At 48.1% G+C, this 26,220-nt stretch overlaps 2 protein-coding genes across 2 annotated transcripts in view; one reads left to right on the plus strand and one right to left on the minus strand.

Annotated features, from left to right (window-relative positions):
* LOC134969515 (copine-7-like) overlaps positions 1 to 26,220 on the minus strand; it is a 600,833-nt gene that overhangs the window by 511,419 nt on the left and 63,194 nt on the right. The window contains exon 4 of the mRNA XM_063945515.1: positions 15,600 to 15,743. The gene's annotated coding sequence lies outside the window, so the exon portion shown is untranslated. The remainder of the gene's footprint in view (positions 1 to 15,599; positions 15,744 to 26,220) is intronic.
* On the plus strand, positions 12,929 to 14,966 carry LOC134969518 (uncharacterized). The gene is made up of 2 exons (XM_063945518.1): positions 12,929 to 13,157; positions 14,242 to 14,966. The coding sequence occupies exons 1-2, from the start codon at positions 13,110 to 13,112 to the stop codon at positions 14,668 to 14,670; spliced, it is 477 nt and encodes a 158-aa protein (XP_063801588.1). The 5' UTR covers positions 12,929 to 13,109; the 3' UTR covers positions 14,671 to 14,966.

A 26,220-nucleotide genomic window follows, 5' to 3' on the forward strand; every position in this document is an offset into this window, starting at 1 on the left:
TGCTGCAGGTATAAGTAAGCTGTGCCTGAGCAAGGAAGGCGTCAGTGCTTTGGTTGTCTAACCTAGTTCCAGTTTGTCTCTCTCCTGTGGTTGTCTTCCAGGTTCCAGCTCCTGTCTCCAGACTTCTGCTATAGAGACCCGCACCAGCATTCCATCTGCGGTGTAGCCTGACTCTCCGATCCATTCTGGACTCACCTGTTTCCAGCTACAACAATCCCCTGCTTCCAGCCCAGCTTCCAGCAGTGTACAGCTTCTCTTAAAGGGCCGGTGTCCTTTCTGCAGTTTACCACTCTCCACCGGTATTATTATTTCACCGCTCTCAAACAATCACCTGCTTCCAGCCCAGCTTCCAGCAGTGTATAGCTTCTCTTAAAGGGCCGGTGTCCTTTTCTGCAGTTTACCACTCTCCACCGGTATTATTATTTCACCGCTCTCAAACTCCAAACTTCATTATTATTTCATCGCTCTCAAGTTCGTTTATTATTTAACTGGTTCCAGCCAGTATCCACTCCGTACCAACAACAGTCTGGTTCCAGCCAGTATCCACAGCAGCCGTTTTACCTTCAGCAGCCCAGCCTTTCCTGGAACATCAGCTGGTACGATCCTGGGTTCTCTCCATTGCTACAGTCAGGCCTGGTAAGGACTTTCCAACTAGAAGATTATAAGAACTGTCTCACACTACCAGTGCCTGTGGCCCTTGCCACCCTGTAGTACCCAGGAATTGTATTTATCCTCTGTTGACTTTTATGTTTCCTTTTACTGCTGCTGTGTTACGGAGTTTGTCATAATAAACATCATTGACTTTTATCCTGGTTGTCGTGGCCACGCCTTCGGGCAGTTATTCTACATGTTACTTACATGTCTAGGGGTCTGATACAACCTCCCAGGTTCCGTTACATCTCAGCCCCTACAACTGAGGCTGCCTCCCGTCAGCTCAGGCCCTCAGTTGTGACAGATGTCCACTGTTATATCTTGAATGTCCTTTGACCTGGACCAATCTCCTTGAGGCCCCTCGTTGAAACGAGACGCCAAGCTGACCAATTGTGACACTCCTCAAAGACTTGTCACGTCTGGGAAAGCTTCTCGATGATGACCGAATTTTCCCTGCTGGATATCGTGCCCGCTGAGGGAATCTATTTCTCTGTCGTTTACCTCCAGAACGAAGACTGCTAATATAGCGTTTACCAGACTTCCCACTTAACTGTAAACTGTGCATCCTCCGCCATTGCCGCTTTGCTCCTTGTTCCACCATAGCGGCTTACTTACGCCACTGCTGACAAGTCGTCTGGCAGAACTAACACGGGCAGAACACGAAGAATACGTTCGTGTAAAATCGTTCTTAATTCAAGAAAGCTTACAGCAGACAAGTTTCCCAACTTGACCTTATCCTCTGGAAATACGTCCCCTGCCACGGACTGCTCCCCAGCTGCAGAGATCTGTACGCACGGACACCAGGATCTAAACCTGAATCCCTAACCTTCATTTCTCTAGAAGAAAAGAACCGAGCAGACACCACAGGAGTGCTGTCCTGGCCGTTTGGATTATAATCCGGTTCATGCGCCGGTGAGACCCGAACCGCATTTCAACTGGTCCCATGAAAACCGCTCTGGTATTAGACCTGCTCACCTAGGCCGCACCCATCTGTCTTATTAACGGAACATATTGATGAGGTGTCATCTCAAAACCGATCCAACCCTGGATCCTCAGACCTCTTTCCACAGGAAAAACACCGAAACTTAACCGGTCAGTATCTTCTCTGAAACCCACTTTTGACCTCTGCGTCGTTGGGAACAACAGCCAATCCCTGTGCCGAAGAACAGTCAGGGAGAAACAACGATTTGCACCCGTATACAGGGACAACAAGACAATGTCCTTAACCTGACGCACCTCCGTATGGCGTCGCGCACTACCTCCCCTTCCAGAGGGGAAAGGCAAGATTTATTAGAAAAACAGTAAGGGGAAACCACCGTAAGTCAGAGTGTTCTCCTTTGGCTTCTATAAATAACTCACAGGTCCTAGTCTATTTCCGGACTAACTGAAAATTAGTAGACCAGTGGTCACCGGAGTGGAGACCAGCCAGATAGACTCAGCGACAAGTGATGGATGTAGTGGAAACAGAAAACGACATCCACTTCTGCTAACCTAACAAGGCTGCAGAACTCTTACCTTTTCACCTTCCATTGTCTGCACAGAAAAGGAAAAAAGAGCGTCATCGAACCGGTAAAAACGACTGCATCCCACAAAATAATGCATCACCAACCGTTGCGAAGGAGGCTAACTCACGAAGATAGACTTACCAGTGGTATCCGCCGAGATTGACTGGCCATAGGCCACACCAAACAGCTGTATACCTGCCACCAGCCTCTCCCGGAGACATCCTCCGCATTTTTCCGGTCACACCTCCTGCTGTCACGTGGCAGCCTGCTGTAACGTTATACAGTAGAATAAACATAGGCGGCACGCCTACCCACTCTGGGTAGGGTAATTTTGTCGGATGTCTACCCGAACACCACACTCCCTCAAGTGTATACAGTGCAAATAAGGTCAAAGTATAGAAATAAAATTTCACTTAGCTGCCTGTGTATGATCCTTTGCGACCGGGCTCTGCGTCGACCAGGAGTAGACTGTCGTGATTTACTCTCCGCGTTGTGAAGAGAATAATATTCGGATTTTTTGAGAGGGTCCAATCCAACACTTCACGGCCAATCTAGAGCTTAATCAACAGAGTAACCAGCACATGATAAGAATAGCATTATTTCAGCATTCCTGGATATACCTCATATAATACACAATAAAACACATATATCCTAACCCTGCATATATAAACCTATATCTACATATATATACACATATAGATATAACGTATACGCAAGTGGATTGTCCAGACCTATCAGGTCCCTATAGACAGTAATGTGTTGTGAATGTGTACGACCATGTACTGACATGCCCCCGAAGTGGATCTACCAGGAACGTTACAGTCGACAGAAACTAAGTAAATGTCGACAGCCAGGAACAGTAATCGGGTAAAAGTAATAGTAACCTTGGAAACCCCGAAGGGTCTGAGGGAAGCAACGAATACAATTTCGATAACACTCCCCTTCACATATATCTAGAAATAAAAGGGCAGAACAGCCTATTAACGTTTTTTACCCCTGAGGTTACCGTTGATGCCGGCCGGGCATCCACCAACAACTGTGTCTCCCTTAGCGTGTTCACTGTTTTAAGTACACAAATGCCAATTTTCTAATACTTAATTTCCAGAATCAAGTACCGCCATGCGCCGGCGAAGCCGACAGTTATTCCCACAGCAGCTTATGACAAAGCCCTCACACCTGTCGACATGTCGACTAGCCGATAGTGGGAAACCAAACAGGGAAACAGTGCATTTATGTATTACAAGGATTCTGCGTCCATTATCAATCCTAATGCTATATGACACCCATATAGCATTAAAACACTGTGCCCCCCTTCCTTCTTAGTACACAGCAAGTTCCGGTGGGGGACTTAGGAAAATGGCGCTGACCCCTCTGTGAGGGCTAAGCTCCGCCCCTTCCCGGCGCCCTTTAAGCCCGCTCGAATATAAATATACATAGAACCCTATATTGAGCCGAGGGACCTTAAACACAGGGAGATTTTACATCTGAGAGGGGCAACATAACACCCAAACACTATGTCCCCCACTTTGTTTGTGCTTGGTGGGGACATCAGGGAAAATGGTGCTGACTCCGGTGTGAGGCTAAGCTCCGCCCCTCTCGGCGCGCTATAGCCCCCTGCATTTCTAAAAAGAACACAATCAGGACGAGCATCAATATAGGTTAAAACACTATATTTACCCAGATCAATGCTGCTCAGGGCGCCCCCCTGCGTGCCCTGCACCCCAGGCAACCGATCGGCATGTGGGAGCCCCGGCGTGTCGCGCACCCGCCGCTCTCATGGCGGGTCATCGTGTGCGGCGCCCGGGAGCTCTAAGCTCCACATATCTATGCTGCCCAGGGCGCCACCCACTCCCCGGCGCCCTGCACCCATGGCAGCCGACGGGGAAGAATGGTGTGTAGTGCGCTATAACACGCCTGCGGGGGTCTGCATACGGAGCCCCCGGCAACGCGAGTAGTAAAACGGAGCATAAACTAACTCGCTGCCCAGGGCGCTCCCCGCCCCCCCGCCCTGCACCCGTATAAGCGGTGGCGGGGAAATCGGTAAAATATGCTGGCGGGGGTAACGATTTTGCACATTAAGAAGACTAGTAACCTGCTGCCCAGGGCGCTCCCCCCTCCAGCGCCCTGCACCCTGTGAGTGCGTTGGTGTGTGGGAGCATGGAGCGCAGCACTACCACTGTACCTCCGTTACTGAAGTCTTCTGCCGTCTGAAGTCTTCTTTTCTTCCAATACTCACCCGACTTCTTTCTTCTGGCTTCTGTGAGGGGGGCGACGGCGTAGCTCCGGGAACAAGCAGCTAGGCGCACCAAGTGATCGAACCCTCTGGAGCTAATGGTGTCCAGTAGCCGAGAAGCAGAGCCTTGAAACTCACAGAAGTAGGTTCTGCTTCTCTCCCCTCACTTCCACGCTGCAGGGAGCCTGTAGCCAGCAGGTCTGCCTGAAAATAAAAAACCTTACATAAAGTCTTTCAGAGAAACTCAGGAGAGCTCCCCTAGTGTGTGACCCATCACTCCTGGGCACAAAGTCTAACTGAGGTCTGGAGGAGGGGCATAGAGGGAGGAGCCAGTTCACACCCAGTTTAAGTCTTTATAGTGTGCCCAGGCTCCTGCGGATCCGTCTATACCCCATGGTCCTTTTGGAGTCCCCAGCATCCTCTAGGACGTATGAGAAAGAACTTGAAACTTGATTCCTGGTATGCCAAATACTAACTGTCTTGATTGTGAACCAAGAGACTGTGTGATTGTTCTTACACTCAGGTTGCCTAACAGACAGGTGGGAAGGACCGTACCAAGTTTTGTTGACAGCACGATCCCAGTGAAAGTAGCCGAGAGACTTGGGTCCACGATTCCCAGTGCAGGAAAGTCGGTAGTCCGGAAGGAACTCATAAATGGAGTGAGATCACAAAAGTATCACCAGAGAGTCTGTTCCGTGAAGACTGAGAGGCGGCACTGTTGAACACTACCAGAGCGTGCTAAAGGATTACAGAAGGACCAGTCGTTGTAATTTATTTGCTATGGACAAGATTTGTTTTGTTCTATTTTTCTTTTCTCTGTTTCCCGCTGACAAGCATTTTTTTCAGGACATTCTATTTTTGCGAGGTTTTTCATGAGGAGTCGAGTGTGGGACTGAAACTGGTTCTGGAGGAAGGAGTGATTTCCTTATAGGATCTCAGGATTAGCCGATCAGTTTGTTAAAGCCAGAGAAAAATCAAAGGTCTAGTAGTTACGGAGTTCGGAGGTAACGTGATAGGCTATTGTCTGAGGAATACTGTATTTTGTAGTTATTGTGACCCCATATTTGAAGATGAGAGCATCCAGAGATGTCAGTCTAGCAATAAGGTGACAGACATCCCTTGAGTGAGTACCACTCACTAGTTGGTAAGGTCTTAAACCAAACGGAATGTTGGATGTGCTCACAGGTACCTCTAAGACGAAAAGATGCAGGATTAGTGCCATATTTTTTTTAGAGTTAGCTGAGGTACTTGAATTACACGGAAGGGGGAGGGGACCGGTGGACAAAGAATATAATATAACTAGACCCCCTAGCCTTAAGATCCACCAGTACCATAGATAAATCCTTGGTATGTTTAAATCTCACCAATTTCAGGAAATTGGGAGGTAATCAGGAACAATCAGACAATGGCTATTCACACATAGCAGATAAAGAGCTCATTAATATATGTGGAAGAAAGGTTTATGAGTGGCTCTCCCCGAACTCCGAAGGTTTATGTTATCCAGGAAGGACACTACTTATAACCCTTGTTCAATGATGAAACAGACCTAGCAAATGTTCCAGAAATGGAAACAATGTTTAGGGAATGATAGGAATGTATACCATGAAAATTTTATATGTCACTTTCACAATTTGTTTGTGTTTTCTCCCTCTAACCAGCAGAACCTCAATCGAATCCGAACATCAGTGTACAAAGACGTAGGTACATGTATGTGTGAAATGTTAGTCCAAATCAGACATTATAGGCCAAAGCACTGTTCCAGCATACTCTATAGGTTGAATGTTGTCCCACACCCAACCAGTGGTCCCGTGACCGCCGAGTGCATATAGAGGATGTCTCGTCCTCCTCCCTGTCTTCCCCAAATATAGTCAAGTGTCTGATTTGCAAAATGAATACATACGTGTGTCTAGGTCACCGATTATTGTCTGAAATATTTTTCTTATGTTAATAATTTATGGCAGTTATTGTTTACTGCCAAAGGGTGGAATGTCGAAGTCAAAAATATTACATAGAGAGAACATACAGACTCCACACATTATGAGTCGCTATACTTGCAAATACTCACAGCGCGCACCGCAATATATGGTAACATATGCATTTACACAGACATGCCACAAAGATATATTCAACACATATTTCATACAGCACATAATTTGAACATATCAAGCGCCAGAAATCATAATGTTTTAAAATAAGAATTTACTCACCGGTAATTCTATTTCTCGTAGTCCGTAGTGGATGCTGGGAACTCCGTAAGGATCATGGGGAATAGACGGGATCCACAGGAGACTGGGCACTCTAAAGAAAAGATTAGGTACTATCTGCTGTGCACTGGCTCCTCCCTCTATGCCCCTCCTCCAGACCTCAGTTAGGGAAACTGTGCCCGGAAGAGCTGACATTACAAGGAAAGGATTTTTGGAATCCAGGGTAAGACTCATACCAGCCACACCAATCACACCGTACAACTTGTGATAACCTTACCCAGTTAACAGTATGAACAACAACTGAGCCTCACTCAACGGATGGGTCATAACAATAACCCTTATTTAAGCAATAACTATATACACGTATTGCAGAAAGTCCGCACTTGGGACGGGCGCCCAGCATCCACTACGGACTACGAGAAATAGAATTACCGGTGAGTAAATTCTTATTTTCTCTGACGTCCTAGTGGATGCTGGGAACTCCGTAAGGACCATGGGGATTATACCAAAGCTCCCAAACGGGCGGGAGAGTGCGGATGACTCTGCAGCACTGAATGAGCAAACACAAGGTCCTCCTCAGCCAGGGTATCAAACTTGTAGAACTTTGCAAAGGTGTTTGAACCCGACCAAGTAGCCGCTCGGCAAAGCTGTAAAGCCGAGACCCCTCGGGCAGCCGCCCAAGAAGAGCCCACCTTCCTTGTGGAATGGGCTTTTACTGATTTTGGATGCGGCAATCCAGCCGCAGAATGAGCCAGCTGAATCGTGCTACAGATCCAGCGAGCAATAGTTTGCTTTGAAGCAGGAGCACCCAGCTTGTTGGGTGCATGCAGGATAAATGTCAGGAATCGACTCACCACAGTCACATCTGTCCGCCGGTGCGGACTCCGTCCAGGGTCCCTGCGTTCTGCTGTCATCCGCACCTCTGCCCTCAGATGTCATCCTGGGCTTGGGAGCGCTCCTGTGACAGCTGGCGTGTAGCACGCCGCGTTCCCGCCGGGCCGCGGCATGGGCGCCGCCATGACAGTCTCCATCGGTCAGAGCACGGCGGCCAATCCAGGGCTTGGCCGCACCTACTTTCCTCACTCCCACCAATGCCTGCACATCAGGGGGTATATCTGGAGCTGCAGGATCAGTCTGTGATCATCCTGAACTTTGTGTCACTCCTGCGACCCGTGTCTGGATCTGGTACCTGTTCCTCCGTGTTCCTGGTTACCTGCCTATACCTCCGTGTTCCTGGTTACCTACCTGTGACTTTGTGCTCCAGGTATCCTCTACAGCTCCGTGGAACTACAAGCCTCAGCATTACCTGCTTCTGTTTACAGGCTTCACACTAATCACCAACTCAGTGTGCTTCAGCCTAGCAGTAGAGACTCGCTCCAGGTGCATTCCATCTCCTCACCTGTGATGCAGCTTGCTTGCTGCCTGTGCCTCATCACCTGCACTGTGAACATTGCCAGTCTTCTGCCTCTGCTACCAGGTTTGCTGTATGTTACCATCTCTGCTGGTTCCATGTTTCATCAGTTATCATTCATCAGTTATCATTCATCCATTATCATAATCTCTGTTACCATAGACTTTCAGCTCCCACGCTGTACCATTGACATTGCATTCCTTATTGTTTATTTCTGCTGCCTTTTGTGAACTTTGTGTTAATAAACATCATTGCGCCCATGCGCAGAAAATTAATCCAGCCTCCTCACTTTCTCCCTCCTACCTCCACTGACCCACTAGCGCCCCCTCCGGGGACACAGACAAAACCTAGTCTGACAATAAACAGCGAGTCAGTCTTCCTGACTCCAGCCGTTCTGGAAACATATATTTTCAAAGCCCTGACTACCTCCAGCAACTTGGAGTCCTCCAAGTCCTGAGTAGCCGCAGGCACCACAATAGGTTGGTTCAAATGAAACGATGATACCACCTTTGGGAGAAATTGGGGACGAATCCTCAATTCTGCCCTGTCCATATGGAAGATCAGATATGGGCTTTTACATGACAAAGCCGCCAATTCCGACACACGCCTAGCCGATGCTAAGCCCAACAGCATGACCACTTTCCACGTGAGATACTTTAGTTCCACGGTCTTAAGTGGCTCGAACCAGTGGAATTTCAGGAAATCCAACACAACGTTAAGATCCCAGGGTGCCACTGGTGGCACAAAAGGGGGCTGAATATGCAGCACTCCCTTAACAAACGTCTGAACCTCAGGCAGTGAAGCCAGTTCTTTTTGAAAGAAAATGGATAGGGCCGAAATCTGGACCTTCATGGACCCCAATTTTAGGCCCATAGTCACCCCTGACTGTAGGAAGTGCAGGAATCGACCCAGCTGGAATTCCTCTGTAGGGGCCGTCCTGGCCTCACACCAAGCAACATATTTTCGCCATATACGGTGATAATGCTTTGCTGTCACGTCCTTCCTAGCCTTTATCAGCGTAGGAATAACTTCATCCGGAATGCCTTTTTCCGCTAGGATCCGGCGTTCAACCGCCATGCCGTCAAACGCAGCCAGGGCCCTTGTTGCAGCAGGTCCTGTCTGAGAGGCAGAGGCCATGGGTCCTCTGTGCGCATTTCTTGCAGTTCCGGGTACCAAGTCCTTCTTGGCCAATCCGTAACAATGAGTATTGTTCTTATTCCTCTCTTTCTTACTATTCTCAGTACCTTGGGTATGAGAGGAAGAGGAGGAAACACATATACCGACTGGTACACCCACGGTGTCACTAGGGCGTCCACAGCTATCGCCTGAGGGTCCCTTGACCTGGCGCAATATCTTTTAAGCTTTCTGTTGAGGCGGGACGCCATCATGTCCACCTGTGGCAGTTCCCATCGCTTTGCAATCTGTGTGAAGACTTCTTGATGAAGTCCCCACTCTCCCGGGTGGAGGTCGTGTCTGCTGAGGAAGTCTGCTTCCCAGTTGTCCACTCCCGGAATGAACACTGCTGACAGTGCTTGCACGTGATTCTCCGCCCACCGAAGAATCTTTGTGGCTTCCGCCATTGCCATCCTGCTTCTTGTGCCGCCCTGGCGGTTTACATGGGCGACCGCCGTGATGTTGTCTGACTGAATCAGCACTGGCCGGTTTCGAAGCAGGGGCTCTGCTTGACTCAGGGCGTTGTAAATGGCCCTTAGTTCCACTATATTTATGTGTAGAGAAGTCTCCAGACTTGACCACAGCCCTTGGAAGTTTCTTCCCTGAGACTGCTCTCTGGACCTCGCCTTTATGAGGAGATCGTCCAAGTACGGGATAACCATAACTCCCTTTTTTCGAAGGAGTATCATCATTTCGGCCATTACCTTGGTAAATATCCTCAGTGCCGTGGACAGGTCAAACGGCAACGTCTGGAACTGGTAATGACAGTCCTGTACCACAAACCTGAGGTACTCCTGGTGAAGTGGGTAAATGGGGACATGCAAGTAAGCATCCTTGATGTCCAGCGACACCATAAAATCCCCCTCTTCCAGGCTTGCAATAACCGCTCTGAGCGATTCCATTTTGAACTTGAATTTCTTTATATAAGTGTTCAAGGATTTTAAATTCAGAATGGGTCTCACCGAACCGTCCGGTTTCGGTACCACAAACATTGTGGAATAGTAACCCCTTCCCTGTTGAAGGAGGGGGACCCTGATAATCACTTGCTGGAGGTACAGCTTGTGAATTGCCGCCAGTACTACCTCCCTTTCCATGGGGGAAGCTGGCAAGGCTGATTTGAGGTAACGGCGGGGGGGAGTCGTTTCGAATTCCAGCTTGTATCCCTGAGATACAATTTGTACAGCCCAGAGATCCACCTGTGAGCGAACCCACTGGTTGCTGAAGTTTCGGAGACGCGCCCCCACCGCACCTGGCTCCGCCTGTGGAGCCCCAGCGTCATGCGGTGGACTTAGTGGAAGCAGGGGAGGACTTTTGTTCCTGGGAACTGGCTGCATGGTGCAGCTTCTTACCTCTACCCCTGCCTCTGGCAAGAAAGGATGCGCCTCTGATCCGCTTGCCTTTCTGAGAACGAAAGGACTGCATTTGATAATACGGTGCATTCTTAGGCTGTGAGGAAACCTGAGGCAAGAAAGTCGACTTTCCAGCTGTCGATGTGGACACGAGGTCCGATAGACCGTCCCCAAACAATTCCTCACCCTTATAAGGCAAAATCTCCATGTGTTTTTTAGAATCAGCATCTCCTGTCCATTGCCAAGTCCATAAGACCCTCCTGGCAGAAATGGACATAGCATTAATTCTAGAGCCCAGCAGGCAAATGTCCCTCTGAGCATCTCGCATATATAAGACGACGTCTTTGATATGGCCCAGGGTTAGCAAAACAGTATCTCTGTCGAGGGAATCTATGTCGTCTGACAGAGTATCTGTCCACGCTGCTACAGCACTACACATCCAGGCTGAAGCAATAGCAGGTCTCAGTAGAGTACCAGAGTGTGTATACACTGACTTCAGGATAGCTTCCTGCTTTCTATCCGCAGGCTCCTTTAGGGCGGCCGTATCCTGAGACGGCAGGGCCACCTTTTTAGATAAGCGTGTCAGCGCCTTGTCCACCCTAGGGGATGTTTCCCAACGTAACCTGTCCGTTGGCGGGAAAGGGTACGCCATCAGTAACCTCTTAGAAATCACAAATTTCTTATTAGGGGAACTCCACGCTTCTTCACACAATTCATTTAATTCATCAGATGGGGGAAAAGTCACTGGCTGCTTTTTCTCCCCAAACATATAAACCCTCTTGGTATTAACCGGGTTACTCTCAGAAATGTGTAATACATCTTTCATTGCAATAATCATGTATCGGATGGCCTTGGTCATTTTAGACTGTAAATGTGCCTCATCATCGTCGACACTGGAGTCGTACTCCGTGTCGACATCTGTGTCAACCATCTGAGATAGAGGGCGTTTATGAGCCCCTGACAGTTTCTGAGTCGCCTGGGCAGGCGCGGGCTGAGACCCCGGCTGTCCCAAGGCTGCAGCGTCATCAAACCTTTTATGTAAGGAGCTTACATTGTCGTTTAAGACCTTCCACATATCCATCCAATCAGGTGTCGGCCCCGACGGGGGCGACACCACACTTATCTGCCCTTGCTCCGCCTCCACGTAACCCTCCTCATCAAACATGTCGACACAGCCGTACCGATACACCGCACACACATAGGGAATGCTCAGACTGAGGACAGGACCCCACAAAGTCCTTTGGGGAGACAGAGAGAGAGTATGCCAGCACACACCACAGCGCTATATAACACAGGGATTTTCACTGCTAATAAGTGATATACCCAATAGCTGCTTTTTTTGTATTCTTTGCGCCTAAATTTATGTGCCCCCCCTCTCTTTTTAACCCGTCTTGTACCTGGATACTGCAGGGGAGAGCCTGGGGAGCTGCTTCCAGTGGAGCTGTGAAGAAAAAATGGCGCTGGTGTGCTGAGGAAGAAGGCCCCGCCCCCTCAGTGGCGGGCTTCTGTCCCGCTTTCAGTGTAAAATAATGGCGGGGGTTTTTACATATATACAGTGCTAGACTGTATATATGTATTTTTATGCCAAAGGTACTTCAATTGCAGCCCAGGGTGCCCCCCCCCAGTGCCCTGCACCCTACAGTGACCGGAGTGTGCAAGTGTGCTGGGAGCAATGGCGCACAGCTGTGGTGCTGTGCGCTACCTTAAATGAAGACAGGAGTCTTCAGCCGCCGATTTCGTCGTCTTCTAGCTTCTGTTCTTCTGGCTCTGCAAGGGGGACGGCGGCGCTGCTCCGGGAACGGACGATCGAGGACAGGTGCCTGTGTTCGAACCCTCTGGAGCTAATGGTGTCCAGTAGCCTAAGAAGCACAAGCTAGCTGCAAGCAGGTAGGTTTGCTTCTCTCCCCTTAGTCCCACGTAGCAGTGAGTCTGTTGCCAGCAGAAGCTCACTGAAAATAAAAAAACCTAATAAATACTTTCTTTACTAGTAAGCTCAGGAGAGCCCAGTAGGAGCACCCAGCTCTGGCCGGGCACAGATTCTAACTGAGGTCTGGAGGAGGGGCATAGAGGGAGGAGCCAGTGCACACCAGATAGTACCTAATCTTTTCTTTAGAGTGCCCAGTCTCCTGCGGAGCCCGTCTATTCCCCATGGTCCTTACGGAGTTCCCAGCATCCACTAGGACGTCAGAGAAATATTGCTTTTTTAGGGTGTTAAAATTGGGGCAGCTGGGAGATACGCTATTCTGTCCCTGCCTACCCCTATACACAGTCACATTATGAAATACAAATATTTGCCTGTATGGCTGCTGCTGCTGCTGTCTGTGCTATGACATCATGACTGTCCAATTACACAATGAATGGAATGCCAGGGCAGAACACTGGGCTTTATCCTGTTATCTGGTCCCCAGTAGTACAGGACGGAGGCTCTGGAGTTGGAGTTGTGCTATAATTACTGAGAGTATTTTTAATTTCTTTATATAAATTACTTATTACATTTTATTAGGTATTATTTTTATATTTTATTATATTATTATATATTAAGTGGAGAGAGAAGAGCAAGGAGTGAGGTGGGAGGGAGCAGCCATGGGCTGCATCCCATGTAACAGGTGCTGGATATTCTTCTGGCGTAAGGTAAGTGTGCTTTTATTTTTATTTGTACTTTGTTATTTGCCCAATTAGGGTTTTTCCTGGATTTTATAAGGGACGGGGCTCACCTGAAAGTGGGCGTGTCAGGGCATACAAGGCGGTTTTGTCCCAATTTGGTAGGCCTAAACGTAAGGAGGCGTCTCTGCCCAAATCTCACTAAGCTAAGGGGTTATTTACTATTATTTATAATATTGCCGGTTCTCAATGGCCGCAAATCGTAGGTGTTATATATGAGCTTAAACAATATAATATATGCAGCGCTCCGAGGAAATTACCCTTAGCAGCTCCCAAAAGGCGATGTCTCACACCCCTAATACAGTACTCAAATAATGGTTAGATGGGTGCGCTCCAGGGTACAATGCCAGTGTTCATATAATGTCCTTAGTTGTCTGTCCCACCATGTCCAATGAGTCAGCAAACTGTAGGCTGGGTGATCTTTAGTATAAGTTTATAAATGGGTAATGTCTCCAATTCGTGATGTATGTCCAAATGTTGTCCCTTAATGGGTGTATGTGGCTGTTTATGGGTTCTCCTTACTGCCACTGAAATAGTCCCCATGCAGGGTGACACGTGTTTGGCACGTTGCTGCAATGGTTTTTCTAGTCAAGTGGGTTTAACATGCGGCCCTCCAGCTGCAGTGGAACCACACATCCCAGCATGCCCCACTACAATGCTGCTATTAGGGAATGCTAAAACTGCAGCAGGGCATGCTGTGATTTGCAGTCCCACAACAGCCGGAGAGCCCCACGTTGACCATCCCTATTAGTCTATCAAATCCTCACCTCATGTACCCGTATGCCTGTAACCCACTCCATGCAAGTGCTGTTTAATACATTCGGGTGGTATAATTGTATCTTGTAATGCGATCCTCGGTGCTAATATCGTGACCATATTACACTGCAAATGCGATTGTTGATAAATAGACCTTATTATACATAAATCACTGATCACGTCTTGTGAGGGCGGCCTCAGAGGATGGTAAAGGTGGAAATCTGACTAGAAGGGATTTTTGCAAATAACTGAACTTAATTATTACATAGTATTTTTATTTTATCTTTATTTAATTAAGATGAGGCCGAGGGATGAGCCCTTGTTATTGGAGAATGAGGAGATTCCGTTACCCTCGTTGATGCAGGCACACCCAGTACCTGCGGAGAGGGAGACGCCATCATTACCCCCAGCATCCCAGGCACAGCAGGTACCACCGCCACCCCGGGAGAGGAAGGCACCAGCCTGGGACGGGATAGCACCACCGCCACCCCGGGAGAGAAAGGCCCCACCTCCACCCCGGGAGAGGAAGGCACCACCGCCACCCCGGGAGAGGAAGGCACCACCGCCACCCCGGGAGAGGAAGGCACCACCGCCACCCCGGGAGAGAAAGGCACCAGCCCGGGAGAGAATGGCACCACCGCCACCCCGGGAGAGGAAGGCACCACCGCCACCCCGGGAGAGGAAGGCACCACCGCCACCCCGGAAGAGGCAGGTGCCCCCATCATAAAACCATCTGCGCCCGATATAACCACCAGAGGCATGCGCCCCCACCAATAACACCGGTGAGGCACGCACCCAAACACCATCAGGGAGGCATGAACCCCCACTATTACCATCAGGGAGGTATGTGCCCCCACAAACACCAGAGAGGCATGTGCCCCTACTACCATCAGAGTGGCATGTGCCCCCACTACCATCAGAGTGTCATGTGCCCCCACAAACACCAGAGACGCATGTGCCCCCACTACCATCAGAGAGGCATGTACCACCACTGGAAAGGTGTTTGCAGACACATAATCTATTACCAACAAATACAAAAAAAAATTTATTAAAATGTTGTTGCATAAAGATATACTTTGTTTGTTTTATTTTCCCCAACTGGAGTGTCTATATGATGAATTAATATTTGGGGGATACTGTGTCCTTGGAAGCATCGTTAGATGGGTCAGATAAGTATATATTCATTATTTCCCAGCACGGGCACACACACAACTTTTATACTGGAAATCAAGATGCATTTGGGGGGTTATAGGTAACCAGCCTTATAACAGATTGCCAGTTCTGTGATCTTAGAACCAATTATATAGCCCCCGTGGTGTGCTTTCATATAATATATAATTTCAACATATCTGTTAAATCACAAAAGTGACACTTAAAAAAGTAAAAGTACATTGAATGTAAGAAAAAGAACTCAGACAACTACACACGTGAGGTTCAGGTTCCAACGCAATACATTCTACAGATGACAGGTGGCAATGTATCATCAATACGGACGGATGCAACCTGTGAGGATCTGCCACAATACAAACTGCAGACTATTGGGGGCAGTAGACTTTAGCAGTTAGGCCTTGGGCCGCCCCATTTGGTAAAACACCTCTGCACATGTTAGTAAGAAGAGACGCATGGTACACTTCCTCCAGGTGACTCAGGACATACCTCCTAACATAAGCTGTGCACACAAACACTGGGAGTGGCATCTGGGTACTTGGTCATGCATCACGCCTCTGTGTTTCGCAGCTGTCAGCGCCAAGAGATGCCATTCTGGTCTGTCTGACACCCTGCCGGCAGTCTGTTGTGTTCCTGGGAATCAGACGTACAACAAATGTTACTGACCAGGAATGATGTACGTATATCATCTACCTCCTGCACTATAAATGGAACACAGCTGGAATGCAACCTTAATAGGCCTACTTCCACATGCCATCCCATCAAATGCATGGGCGCCAAGTTCCTGGCCTGGACACAAGTTGGCTAAGTCACAACGCTTGTTGGAGTCATGGTATAATATTATACTTACATACCAGTTACCTGTTTTTAAAAAAAATGACAAATTTCCAAATGCATTTCCTAATTTCTATTAATTGATACTGATGGGACAGATCCAGAGGTCTCATCTGTCTCTTGTCCTGCAATGTCACATGGAATTGTGGAAGCAGCCTCTCATTCTCCCAAATTATTATTGCACCCTTGCCATATTTGCCCAGTGTGTCGTTACAAGGGGGGTGCGGGCCACTCAAGGGCGTCACCCTAACATGGAGTGACACCAAAATGCCGACTCCTCCACAGTAACAGGAGCCGGGTGCTGCAGAGTGACACTAACCTGCAGCACTCTGACACAATTCCTGGGCTCAGTACTCAGAAGCGGCCTCTAGGATGTCTCCAATCATTATAGGGCCTATTTATGACACACAACTCCTCCCGAATCATCATGTGACAGCAGCAGTTTCCGTGTGATTTTATTATCACTGCTATTTATCACTAGCTGAATGCAGGCCATAACATATGTGGCATACTGGAATGTTAGGAGACAACAGATTTTGGAAAGTTCCAAATGCCTTTTGATTCTTATCAGTGAGTGGGGGAGTTTATGGCCCCAAAACCAGTTACTTGCAGACCCTGTGACATGTAAGGAGTTAGGACAGGAAGTGTAGGGGGTTTTAGTAGAAGGAACAAAGCAGAGGCTAGAATTCAGGGTGAGCTTAGGACTGAGGATGGAAGGCACAGGCTAAGTGTCCAGGAGAAACGCAGTCTGGGGACTGTGGAACAAGCATGGTACTCCACAGTCCCTGGCATTATAGAACAGCATGTAGGTGCTGCTAGGAAGAGCAAAAGATATCCAGATTTGCAGTGTGAGAGCCACAGTATGCAGAGTACAGTGGAAGGAACCAGGAACACAGGGGATCCCCATCTTCAGGGGTACCTAAGAAGCAGGACGGGAGGTGTGAGTCTGCGGGAGAGGACGACCTAGGTGAGTGGTAGGAACCACGTTTGGCGGAAGGTCCCCAGTAACGTGTCCATGAGAGATCCCGTTTAGATAGAGCCACTAGCGAATGGGGGAGAGCACACTGAAATGAATCTGTTTGCGGAAGCCGCAATACTGATTCCCAGAGACTGCGCTGGTATGTACTGTACTGTAATGCTGTCACATCACTGTAAATGCTGTTATTGCCAGTGAAGCAAATGAAAGGAGATGTAACCTGATGTAACCCATATGAATATTACCCTGAAGAGAGGAGAACAAGAAGTTAAATGTTATTGTTGTGATAACCCTGTCTGAACTGTGAATAAACTGCGTGCTTATGTGATGAAACGGCCTGGCGTCCAATGCTTTTAAAATTACTTATGGACCTGCCGCTCCCCGGCTATCACACATAGATATCACCTGCGCTCAGCTAAGTAACGCAATCCCCATTATTTACATGGAGGCCTCAGTCTAGTCCAATTTACCAAGTCCGAACAGCAAATTTAGGAGCTTTATCCCCACATAGCTATAACCTAAATAGTATTAAGGAGAATATATAGTATATACTATTAAGTAGAGATTATTATCACATTATTTTCTATAAATGATCAGTAAAAAGAGGATTTTAATTACCTACTGGTAAATCCTTTTCTCGTAGTCGGTAGAGGATGCTAAGGTCCACGTTAGTACCATGGGGTATAGGGGGTTGTAACGAAACGAGATGGACTTGGACTGAGAACCTTTATATTCATCACTCGTTTCTCTCAGTATAATGTACTTTTTAATCCTTGGCCCAGTCTAGGTATATACACCAGAGCCTAGGTGTATCATGTATACTGTTATTTCATGTTATTAGGTATTTATTGTCCTTGCTATTACCTGCAATATGGTATGTATTGGAGATATAAAGACAATTGCCATATTGTGTGACTATAGCAGGACAGGCCATAGTGTGTGACATGAGGAGAGCCAGGCAGCTGTGCTAGTTCATTACCATTTGTATCACATATGTGAGTCCATTGTGTGAGGTGTGATAGGTGTTGCTGGTAATGTAATCAGAACAATGACTGAGTGACTGGTAAGATAGCTAGCTGCCAGCCCAAGTTATGTATCTAGGTCATCAGGGAGGTAATTAGGTTAGAACTCCCAGAGGATGTACAATGGCTCTCCACAGCACTATACTGGCTGAAATAGCCTTGGGATATCCTGACCCAACCTCCTGAGTAGACTGTTTGGCACCAGAGGGGATCTGCCAGTCAGGTATATAAGGAGAGCAGGTCTCAATGGAAGAGAGTCTATTGTGGTGGATCCTGTATCAGACATCAGCAGGAAACACTCTGAGCTGGGCATCGTTGTGCCACCAGAGGAAACCCTACCAAGACAGGGTCAGTGTGAGCCAGTACCCCAGGCTGGGGGACACAGGACTGTCTAGCAAGAGGTAGTGGTAAGGATACAGATTACTTCTATTGCTACTTATGGATGCTGACTGCAAGAGGCTGCTGGAGGATATGTGCTACCAATTACCCTGTAACATGTGACTATTTTATGGTGTGGTGCTGTCATAATAAAGACTTATTTTTTATATATTTTGATCTGCCCGAGTGAATTGAATCCCACAGAGGGTAACCACCATCCCAGCGAAGCGTGGTTTCCTCACAGGGGTCATTTCGAGTTAATCATAGCCCTGCAAAATTTAGCAGGGCTCCGATCATGTCCATAGACATGCGGGGGGACGCCCAGCACAGGGCTATCCCGCCTCGAATGTCAGTGCTGCCCCCCTCCCCCCAGCAGAAGTGCAAAAGCATCGCAAAGTGGCGATGCTTTTGCACTTTAGGAGTAGCTCCCGGCCAGCGCAGCTTTAGCATGCTGGCTGGGAGCTACTAATCGCTCCACGGCCCGCAGCGGCTGCGTGCGATGTCATGCAGTCGCTGCGGCCCGCCACCCAAACGGTCTGGCCACGCCTGCGTTGGCCAGACCGCGCCTACGAAACGGCGGCCAAACGCGATAAACTGTAGCATGTTATCGTGTCAGAATGACCCCCATAGACGGGTCCACTAGGAGCCATTGGCCCTTTAAGAGTTTAATAATGTGGGCTGGCTCCTCCCTCTATGCCCCTCCTACCAGACTCAGTCTAGAAACTGTGCTCGAGGAGACGGACAACTTCGAGAGAAGGAAACTACACAGATAGTGGCGAAATTCATACCAGCTCACACAAACAAGGCAAACCAAGGTAACTAGCCTGAAAACTCAGCAACAGCTGAAACATTACCTAAACCAGTTAAAAAACGCAGTATTTAACTAAGAACAAAGCAGTACTGAACCAAGTAACCACTGCAGGACAATGAAGTGCTGGGTGGGTGCCCAGCATCCTCTACGGACTACGAGAAAAGGATTTACCAGTAGGTAATTAAAATCCTATATTCTTTTACGTCCTAGAGGATGCTGGGGTTCACATTAGTACCATGGGGATGTACCAAAGCTCCCAGAACGGGAGGGAGAGCGCAAAGGCCCCTGCAGAACTGATTGACCAAACTTGAGGTCCTCAGAGGCCAAAGTATCGAACTTGTAGAACTTAGCAAACGTGTACGACCCAGACCAAGTAGCCGCACGGCAGAGCTGCAAAGCCGAGATACCCCGGGCAGCCGCCCAGGTAGAACCCACCTTACGAGTAGAGTGGGCCTTAACAGATTTTGGACACGGCAATCCTGCCATAGAATATGCATGCTGGATAGTGAACCTGATCCAACGAGAAATCGTCTGCTTAGAAGCATGACACCCAATTTTCTTGGGATTATAAAGGACAAACAGAGTCCGATTTTCTGTGACGAGCAGTCCTCTTCACATAGATCTTCAAAGCCCTCACAACATCCAAGGACTTTGATGCAATTGAGGAGTCAGTAGCCACTGGCACCACAATAGGTTGGTTGATATGAAAAGCCGACACAACCTTTGGAAGGAACTGCTGATGCGTCCTCAGCTCAGCTCTTCTTCATTGAATATCAAGTAGGGGCTTTTCCAGGACAAAGCCCCCAACTCCGACACACGTCGTGCAGAAGCCAAGACAAACAATGTGACAGCCTTCCACGTGAGAAACTTGACCTCAGCCTCCTGTAAAGGCTCAAACCAATCCGATTGAAGGAAATGCAACACCACGTCAAGATCCCAGGGTGCCGTCGGCGCCACAAAGGGAGGCTGGATGTGCAGAAGCCCTTTCAAAAATGTCTGTACTTCAGGGAGGGCAGCCAATTGTTTCTGGAAGAAAACGGATAAAGCCGAAATCTGGACTTTGTGGATCCCAACCGCAGGCCCATATCCACACCTGCTGGCAGAAAGAGGAGAAACCGTCCAAGTTGAAACTCCACCATAGGAAATTTCTTACATTCACATCAAGACACATATTTTTTCCAAATTCGATGGTAATGTTTAGACGTTACTCCCTTCCTAGCCTGTATCAGGGTAGGAATAACCTCGTTCAGAATACCCTTCCGAGCTAAGATCTGGCATTCAACCTCCATTCCGTCAAATGTAGCCATGGTAAATCTTGATAAGCGAACGGCACCTGTTGTATAAGATCCTCCCGAAGAGGAAGAGGCCTCGGATCTTCCAGCAGTAAATCCGCGTACCAAGCAGGAGATCCGCGTACCAAGCTCTCCTTGGCCAGTCCGGAGCAACGAGGATCGCCTGAACTCTTGTTCTTTTTACAAGCTTTAGAATTCTTGGAATGAGTGGAAGTGGAGGGAACACATACACTGACTTGAACACCCACGGTGTTACCAGGGCATCCACTGCCACTGCTTGTGGGTCTCTCGACCTGGAACAGTACCTCCGAAGCTTCTTGTTGAGGCGGGAGGCCATCATGTCTATTTGAGGTACGCCCCAAAGACTTGTCACTTCTGCGAACACCTCGGGGTGTATTCCCCACTCTCCCGGATGGAGATCGTGCCTGCTGAGGAAGTCCGCTTCCCAGTTGTCCACACCCGGAATGAAGATTGCCGACAGCGCCACCACGTGCCTTTCTGCCCAGAGAAGGATTCTTGTCACCTCTGACATCGCAGCTCTGCTCTTCGTTCCACCCTGTCGGTTTATGTAGGCCACCGTCGTTACGTTGTCCGACTGCACTTGAATGGCCTGATCCTGCAGAAGGTGTGCTGCTTGTAGAAGACCGTTGGACACGGCTCTTAGTTCCAGGATGTTTATTGGAAGGAATTCCTGACTTGACCACCAGAGTAGTGAAATCCTTGCTTACGGCGACAGACGTATCCTCTGGTGCATGTGTAGATGAGATCCCGACCACTTGTCTAGGAGATCCAGTTGGAATGACAAAGCATGAAATGTTCCGTACTGTAGAGCCTCGTAAGAGGCCACCATCTTTCCCAGAAGGCGAATACACTGATGAACCGATACCCGGGCAGGCTTCAAGACATCCCGGACCATTGATTGTATCACCAACGCTTTCTCCACCGGCAGAAACACCTTCTGCACTTTCGTGTCGAGGATCATTCCCAGGAAAGAAAATCTCCTTGTCGGCTCCAAATGTGACTTTGGAAGGTTCAAGATCCAACCATGTTCCCTGAGCAGATGAGTCGTGAGAGCAATGAACTGCAACAACTTCTCCCTGGACGATGCCTTTATCAGCAGATCGTCAAGATATGGAATTATGTTCATTCCCTGTCTGCGGAGAGCCATCATCTCTGCCATCACCTTGGTGAACACCCTCAGCACCGTGGAGAGACCGAACGTCAGTGCCTGGAACTGATAGTGACTGTCCAACAGTGCAAATCGGAGATACGCCTGGTGCGGTGGCCAAATCGGAATGTGGAGGTACGCATCCTTGATATCCAGGGATACCAGAAACTCTCCCTCCTCTAGACCTGAGATCACCGCCCTAGAGACTCCATTTTGTAATTTGAACTCCCTTAGATAAGGGATTAGCGATTTCAAGTTCAAAATTGGCCTGACCAAACCATCCGGCTTTGGTACCATGAAAAGGTTTGAATAGTAACCCATGTGTTTCAAATAAGGTGGAACTGGAACAATGACCTCTGACTTTTCCAAATTTTTTACGGCTTCCAGCTGGATAGCCCTGTCTGTCAGTAAAGCTGGCAAGCCTGATTTGAAGCATCGGTGAGGCGGGAGATCTTGAAACTTCAGTCTGTACCCCTAGGACACAATATCCAGTACCCAGGGATCAAGGATTTTGAGGTACAAGAAGCAGGCTTCTGGTCCTGGGAACCTGCAGGTGCAGGTTTTTTGGATTTTGCACGACCACCTCTAAAGAAGGTGGTAGGAGGCTTGGACTTTTTCGTCTTAGCGGTCCAAAAGGACTGAGATGCAGATGAAGGAAAAAATTTCTTCTTAGAAGGCGGAGCTGAAGGAAGAAAAGGTGACTTACCCGCGGTTGCCCTGGAAATCCACGTATCCTACGCTTCCCCAAATAGAGCCTGACCTGTGTAGGGTAGGTTCTCCCCACTTCTCCTGGATTCCGCGTCGGCAGACCATTGGCGTAGCCAGAGTCCCCTGCGAGCTTAGACAGACATGGAAGATATCCTTGCATTCATTGTACCCAGGTCCTTCATGAATTCCACCATGAACCCCGCAGAATCCTGTATGTTACGTAAAAACAGTTCAATGTCACTTCTATCTAGTGTACCTAAGCCCTCTCGTAACGTACCTGACCACTTTACTATAGCTTTAGAAATCCATGCACAGGCAATAGTAGGCCTTAACGCCACCCCTGAAGCAGTGTATATGGATTTGAGCGTAGTGTCAATCTTACGGTCAGCCGGTTCCTTCAACGTGGTAGAGCCAGGGACAGGTAACACCACACCACCTTCTTTGACAGTCTGGAGAAAGATGCATCAACTATGGGTGGGGTCTCCCAACTTTTCCTATCCTCTTCAGGATCTGGAAATTTTTCTCCGGGTTTTCCCAGGATTTAACAAAGAGAGTGTTTAATTCTTTTGAAGCAGGGAAGGTTAGCAAGGCTTTCTTATTGTCTGTGAAGTAAGGCTCCTCAACCTGCTCAGGTGGTGAGTCAGTAATGTTTAACACATCTTTAATGGCCTCAATCATGAGCTGCATCCCCTTTGCGAGGGCCGCCGCCGCCCTCAGCACATCCCCATCACCGTCTGCCGTGTCAGAGTCGGTATCCATGTCATCTTGCATAACCTGGGCAAGTGCACGTTTCTTTGGGTACACGCTAGGGGATTTGGAAGGAATAGGAATGGAACCTGACCAACCTGCCATAGAACTCTTTAAAACCTGAGTTTTAGTCTCATTATGGGCTACCCTAATAGAGATCTGAGAGATCATACCCTTAATAGAAGTCAGCCATTCTGGCTCATTAATAGGAATCTGAGACACCACATTACATTCCTGGGTACATGGAATGTACTCCTCTGCAGCATAAGACACAGAGTCCCTGGACATGGTTATGTGAGAAAACATACACCCACACTCACACAGGAAAATGTCAGACACAGTTTCCTCTCCAAGTACCTTCAGAGAAACACACAGCTTGGAGCCAGCACACACACAGCGCTCAATTAGGTAGGTATAACCCCCCTAGCGCTGACTGTGTACCCTTGATAGACTACACAGTAATACACAGCCTCCCCCAACCCTTCTACATCCCCCTGGTACCGCACAGGAAAGCTGGAGTCGTGTGGAGGGACAGCACTCCCTGTCAGCGTCTCTGGAGCTGCATCTGCAGGGAGAAAAATGGCGCTGAACGCTGCTGGGTCCGCTCTGAGGAGAACCTCTGCCCTCTGGAAATGGCGCCTCTTCCCGCACTTTCAAAGGATTATACTGGCCTGAGAATTCTGCTAGCAGCGTAACCGAGGTCCCTGATAGGCTTGATGACCAGTGTAGGGTATCTGCTCTGGCTCAGGGCGCCCTTCATAGCGCCGCACTATGTAGCGCTGAGCTCTCCGGAGCGCAGTTAGTAATGCGCTCCTACCCTGTAGGCGCTATTCACACTGGCTCCCTTCTTGTCCGGGGAGCCGGTGACTCACTCGCCACCGGAATCTTCTGGCTCTGTTAGGGGGTGGCGGCATGCTGCGGGAGTGAGCGGTCGCCTCGGGCGGCTAACGATCATCACCCTCAGGAGCTCAGTGTCCTGTCAGCAGGGAGATAGTGGCCATTAACCTCTCAGGGTTGGACACTACTCCCCCCCTAAGTCCCACGAAGCAGGGAGGCTGTGCCTAAATTACTCTTAGAAAAAAAATAAAACTAAAGAAGCTCTAGGAGCTCCCCTAGCTGTGACCGGCTCCTCCGGGCACATTTTCTAAACTGAGTCTGGTAGGAGGGGCATAGAGGGCGGAGCCAGCCCACACTCTGAAACTCTTAAAGTGCCAATGGCTCCTAGTGGACCCATCTATACCCCAAGGTACTAATGTGGACCCCAGCATCCTCTAGGATGTAAGAGAAATAAAGATATGAGAGTGGTCTCAATCTTACGGTCAGCTGTGCCCTTTAAGAACGCCGCCCCAGGAACCGGTAAGACTATCTTACGCAATTACCTGGATACAGAAGCGTCTACAATTGGCGGGTTTTCCCATTTCTTCCTATCCTCCGAAGGAAAAGGAAAGGAAGAAATCAACTGTTTAGGGATCTGAAATTTCTTGTCAGGGTTTACCCACGCCTCTTCAAAGAGGGTGTTTAATTCCTTTGAAGTGGGGAAAGTAGCTGAGGATTTCTTTTTAGTATTAAAATAAGATTCCTCTTCCCCCTCCTCTGTCCTGTCAGGAATGTGCAGGAAAGTCCTGATTGCCTCAATGAGGGCCTGTATTCCCTGTGACAGGACAGCATCCCCCTCACCTGCATCCACTTCACCCTCCTCTGGATCCTACGTATCAGGGTCAGCATCACCCTGCATGATTTGGGCCAGAGTATGCTTCTGTGGGCAAATGGCTAGGGCCTGGGGTGGAGGTATGGAAGCTGAGTCCCTATGCATCAGGTCATCCATAGATTGCCGTAAGAACTGTGTCTCCTTCTCATTATGAGACAGTTTTGTAGAAATAGTAGAAATCATACATTTAATGGAAGCCAACCAAGGGGGTTCAGCCCCACTGGACTGGGAGTGAGTATTATCCTGAGTACAGGTTAGTGAGTCCCTAGAGGATGATAGAAATTCTGCTGTACAAGACTGTCGAAGTCAAAAATATTACACAGAGAGAACATACAGACTCCACACATTATGAGTCGCTATACTTGCAAATACTCACAGCGCGCACCGCAGTGTATGGTAACATACGCATTTATACAGACATGCCACAAAGATATATTCAACAAATATTTCATCCAGCACATCATTTGAACATATCAAGCACCAGACATCATAATGTTTTAAATTATATAATGGAGTAACGTCATGTATGTGTATTTATTGAAACGGAACAAGATGGACATGTCGTGCTTGGTGTCACAGTAACCAGATTAATGTGTAGATTCATTTGATGCCTGTTATAAAGTTGTATCACATTGCCATTAGTAGATATGTTTAAATGTATGAAAGCTAAAGTCACTCTTATTAGAACAATGGATTCTTTGGAAGACAGCATGCCTGACCAGTGGCTATCTCCTGTAATTACACCATCAAGGCTGGACGTTGCTTGCATATGAACTGACCAGTGAGTCATCATGAATGAGAAAGTTCCCTCCCCTAGACTAGTAACAAGAGATGTGTGCACTCCCCCAAAATACATAGTATATAGCTGATTGCAGACACACAAGAGCTCACTGTTCTTTGTCCCAGATGATGGTGGAGATGATGTCTGTCCAGTGGCTGCATGATTTTACTGAGAGAGAGAGTGGAGACTTTATTTGAGCAAAATATGGTAATTGTATCGCTGGCCATGTATGTATTTGAATTAGTTTGTAATAACTGCTTACTGTGTAAATTGTAACCATGTAACTATATATATATATATACATTGTATCGCTTGTCCCTGACGACGGGGCTTGACCCCGAAACGGCGTAGGACCACATTAATTAAAGGCATAAATATTTTTCTTCAAGTCTGCTGAGTGCCGCTGTCTTCCATGCACTATTAAGGATCTAGCCATTGATCTACGGAGGGCACCGCAGCAAGTATTTGTGTTTACCCATTTGGAGTGCCGAGCCTCACTGCTGCTGATTATATATTATATATATATATATATATATATATATACTGTACATTGTGATATATTGAATACATATCCTTTTAATAACAAGTATATACATCAATGAGCCTTGGAACTCAGATAATGTGTGGGTGTATTGTTTTCTCTTATGGGATGTAGTGTTTTGCGATGTATAGCACACATTCTTAG

This window comes from Pseudophryne corroboree, chromosome 11 (genome assembly GCF_028390025.1).
Source record: "Pseudophryne corroboree isolate aPseCor3 chromosome 11, aPseCor3.hap2, whole genome shotgun sequence".
NCBI lineage: Eukaryota > Metazoa > Chordata > Amphibia > Anura > Myobatrachidae > Pseudophryne > Pseudophryne corroboree.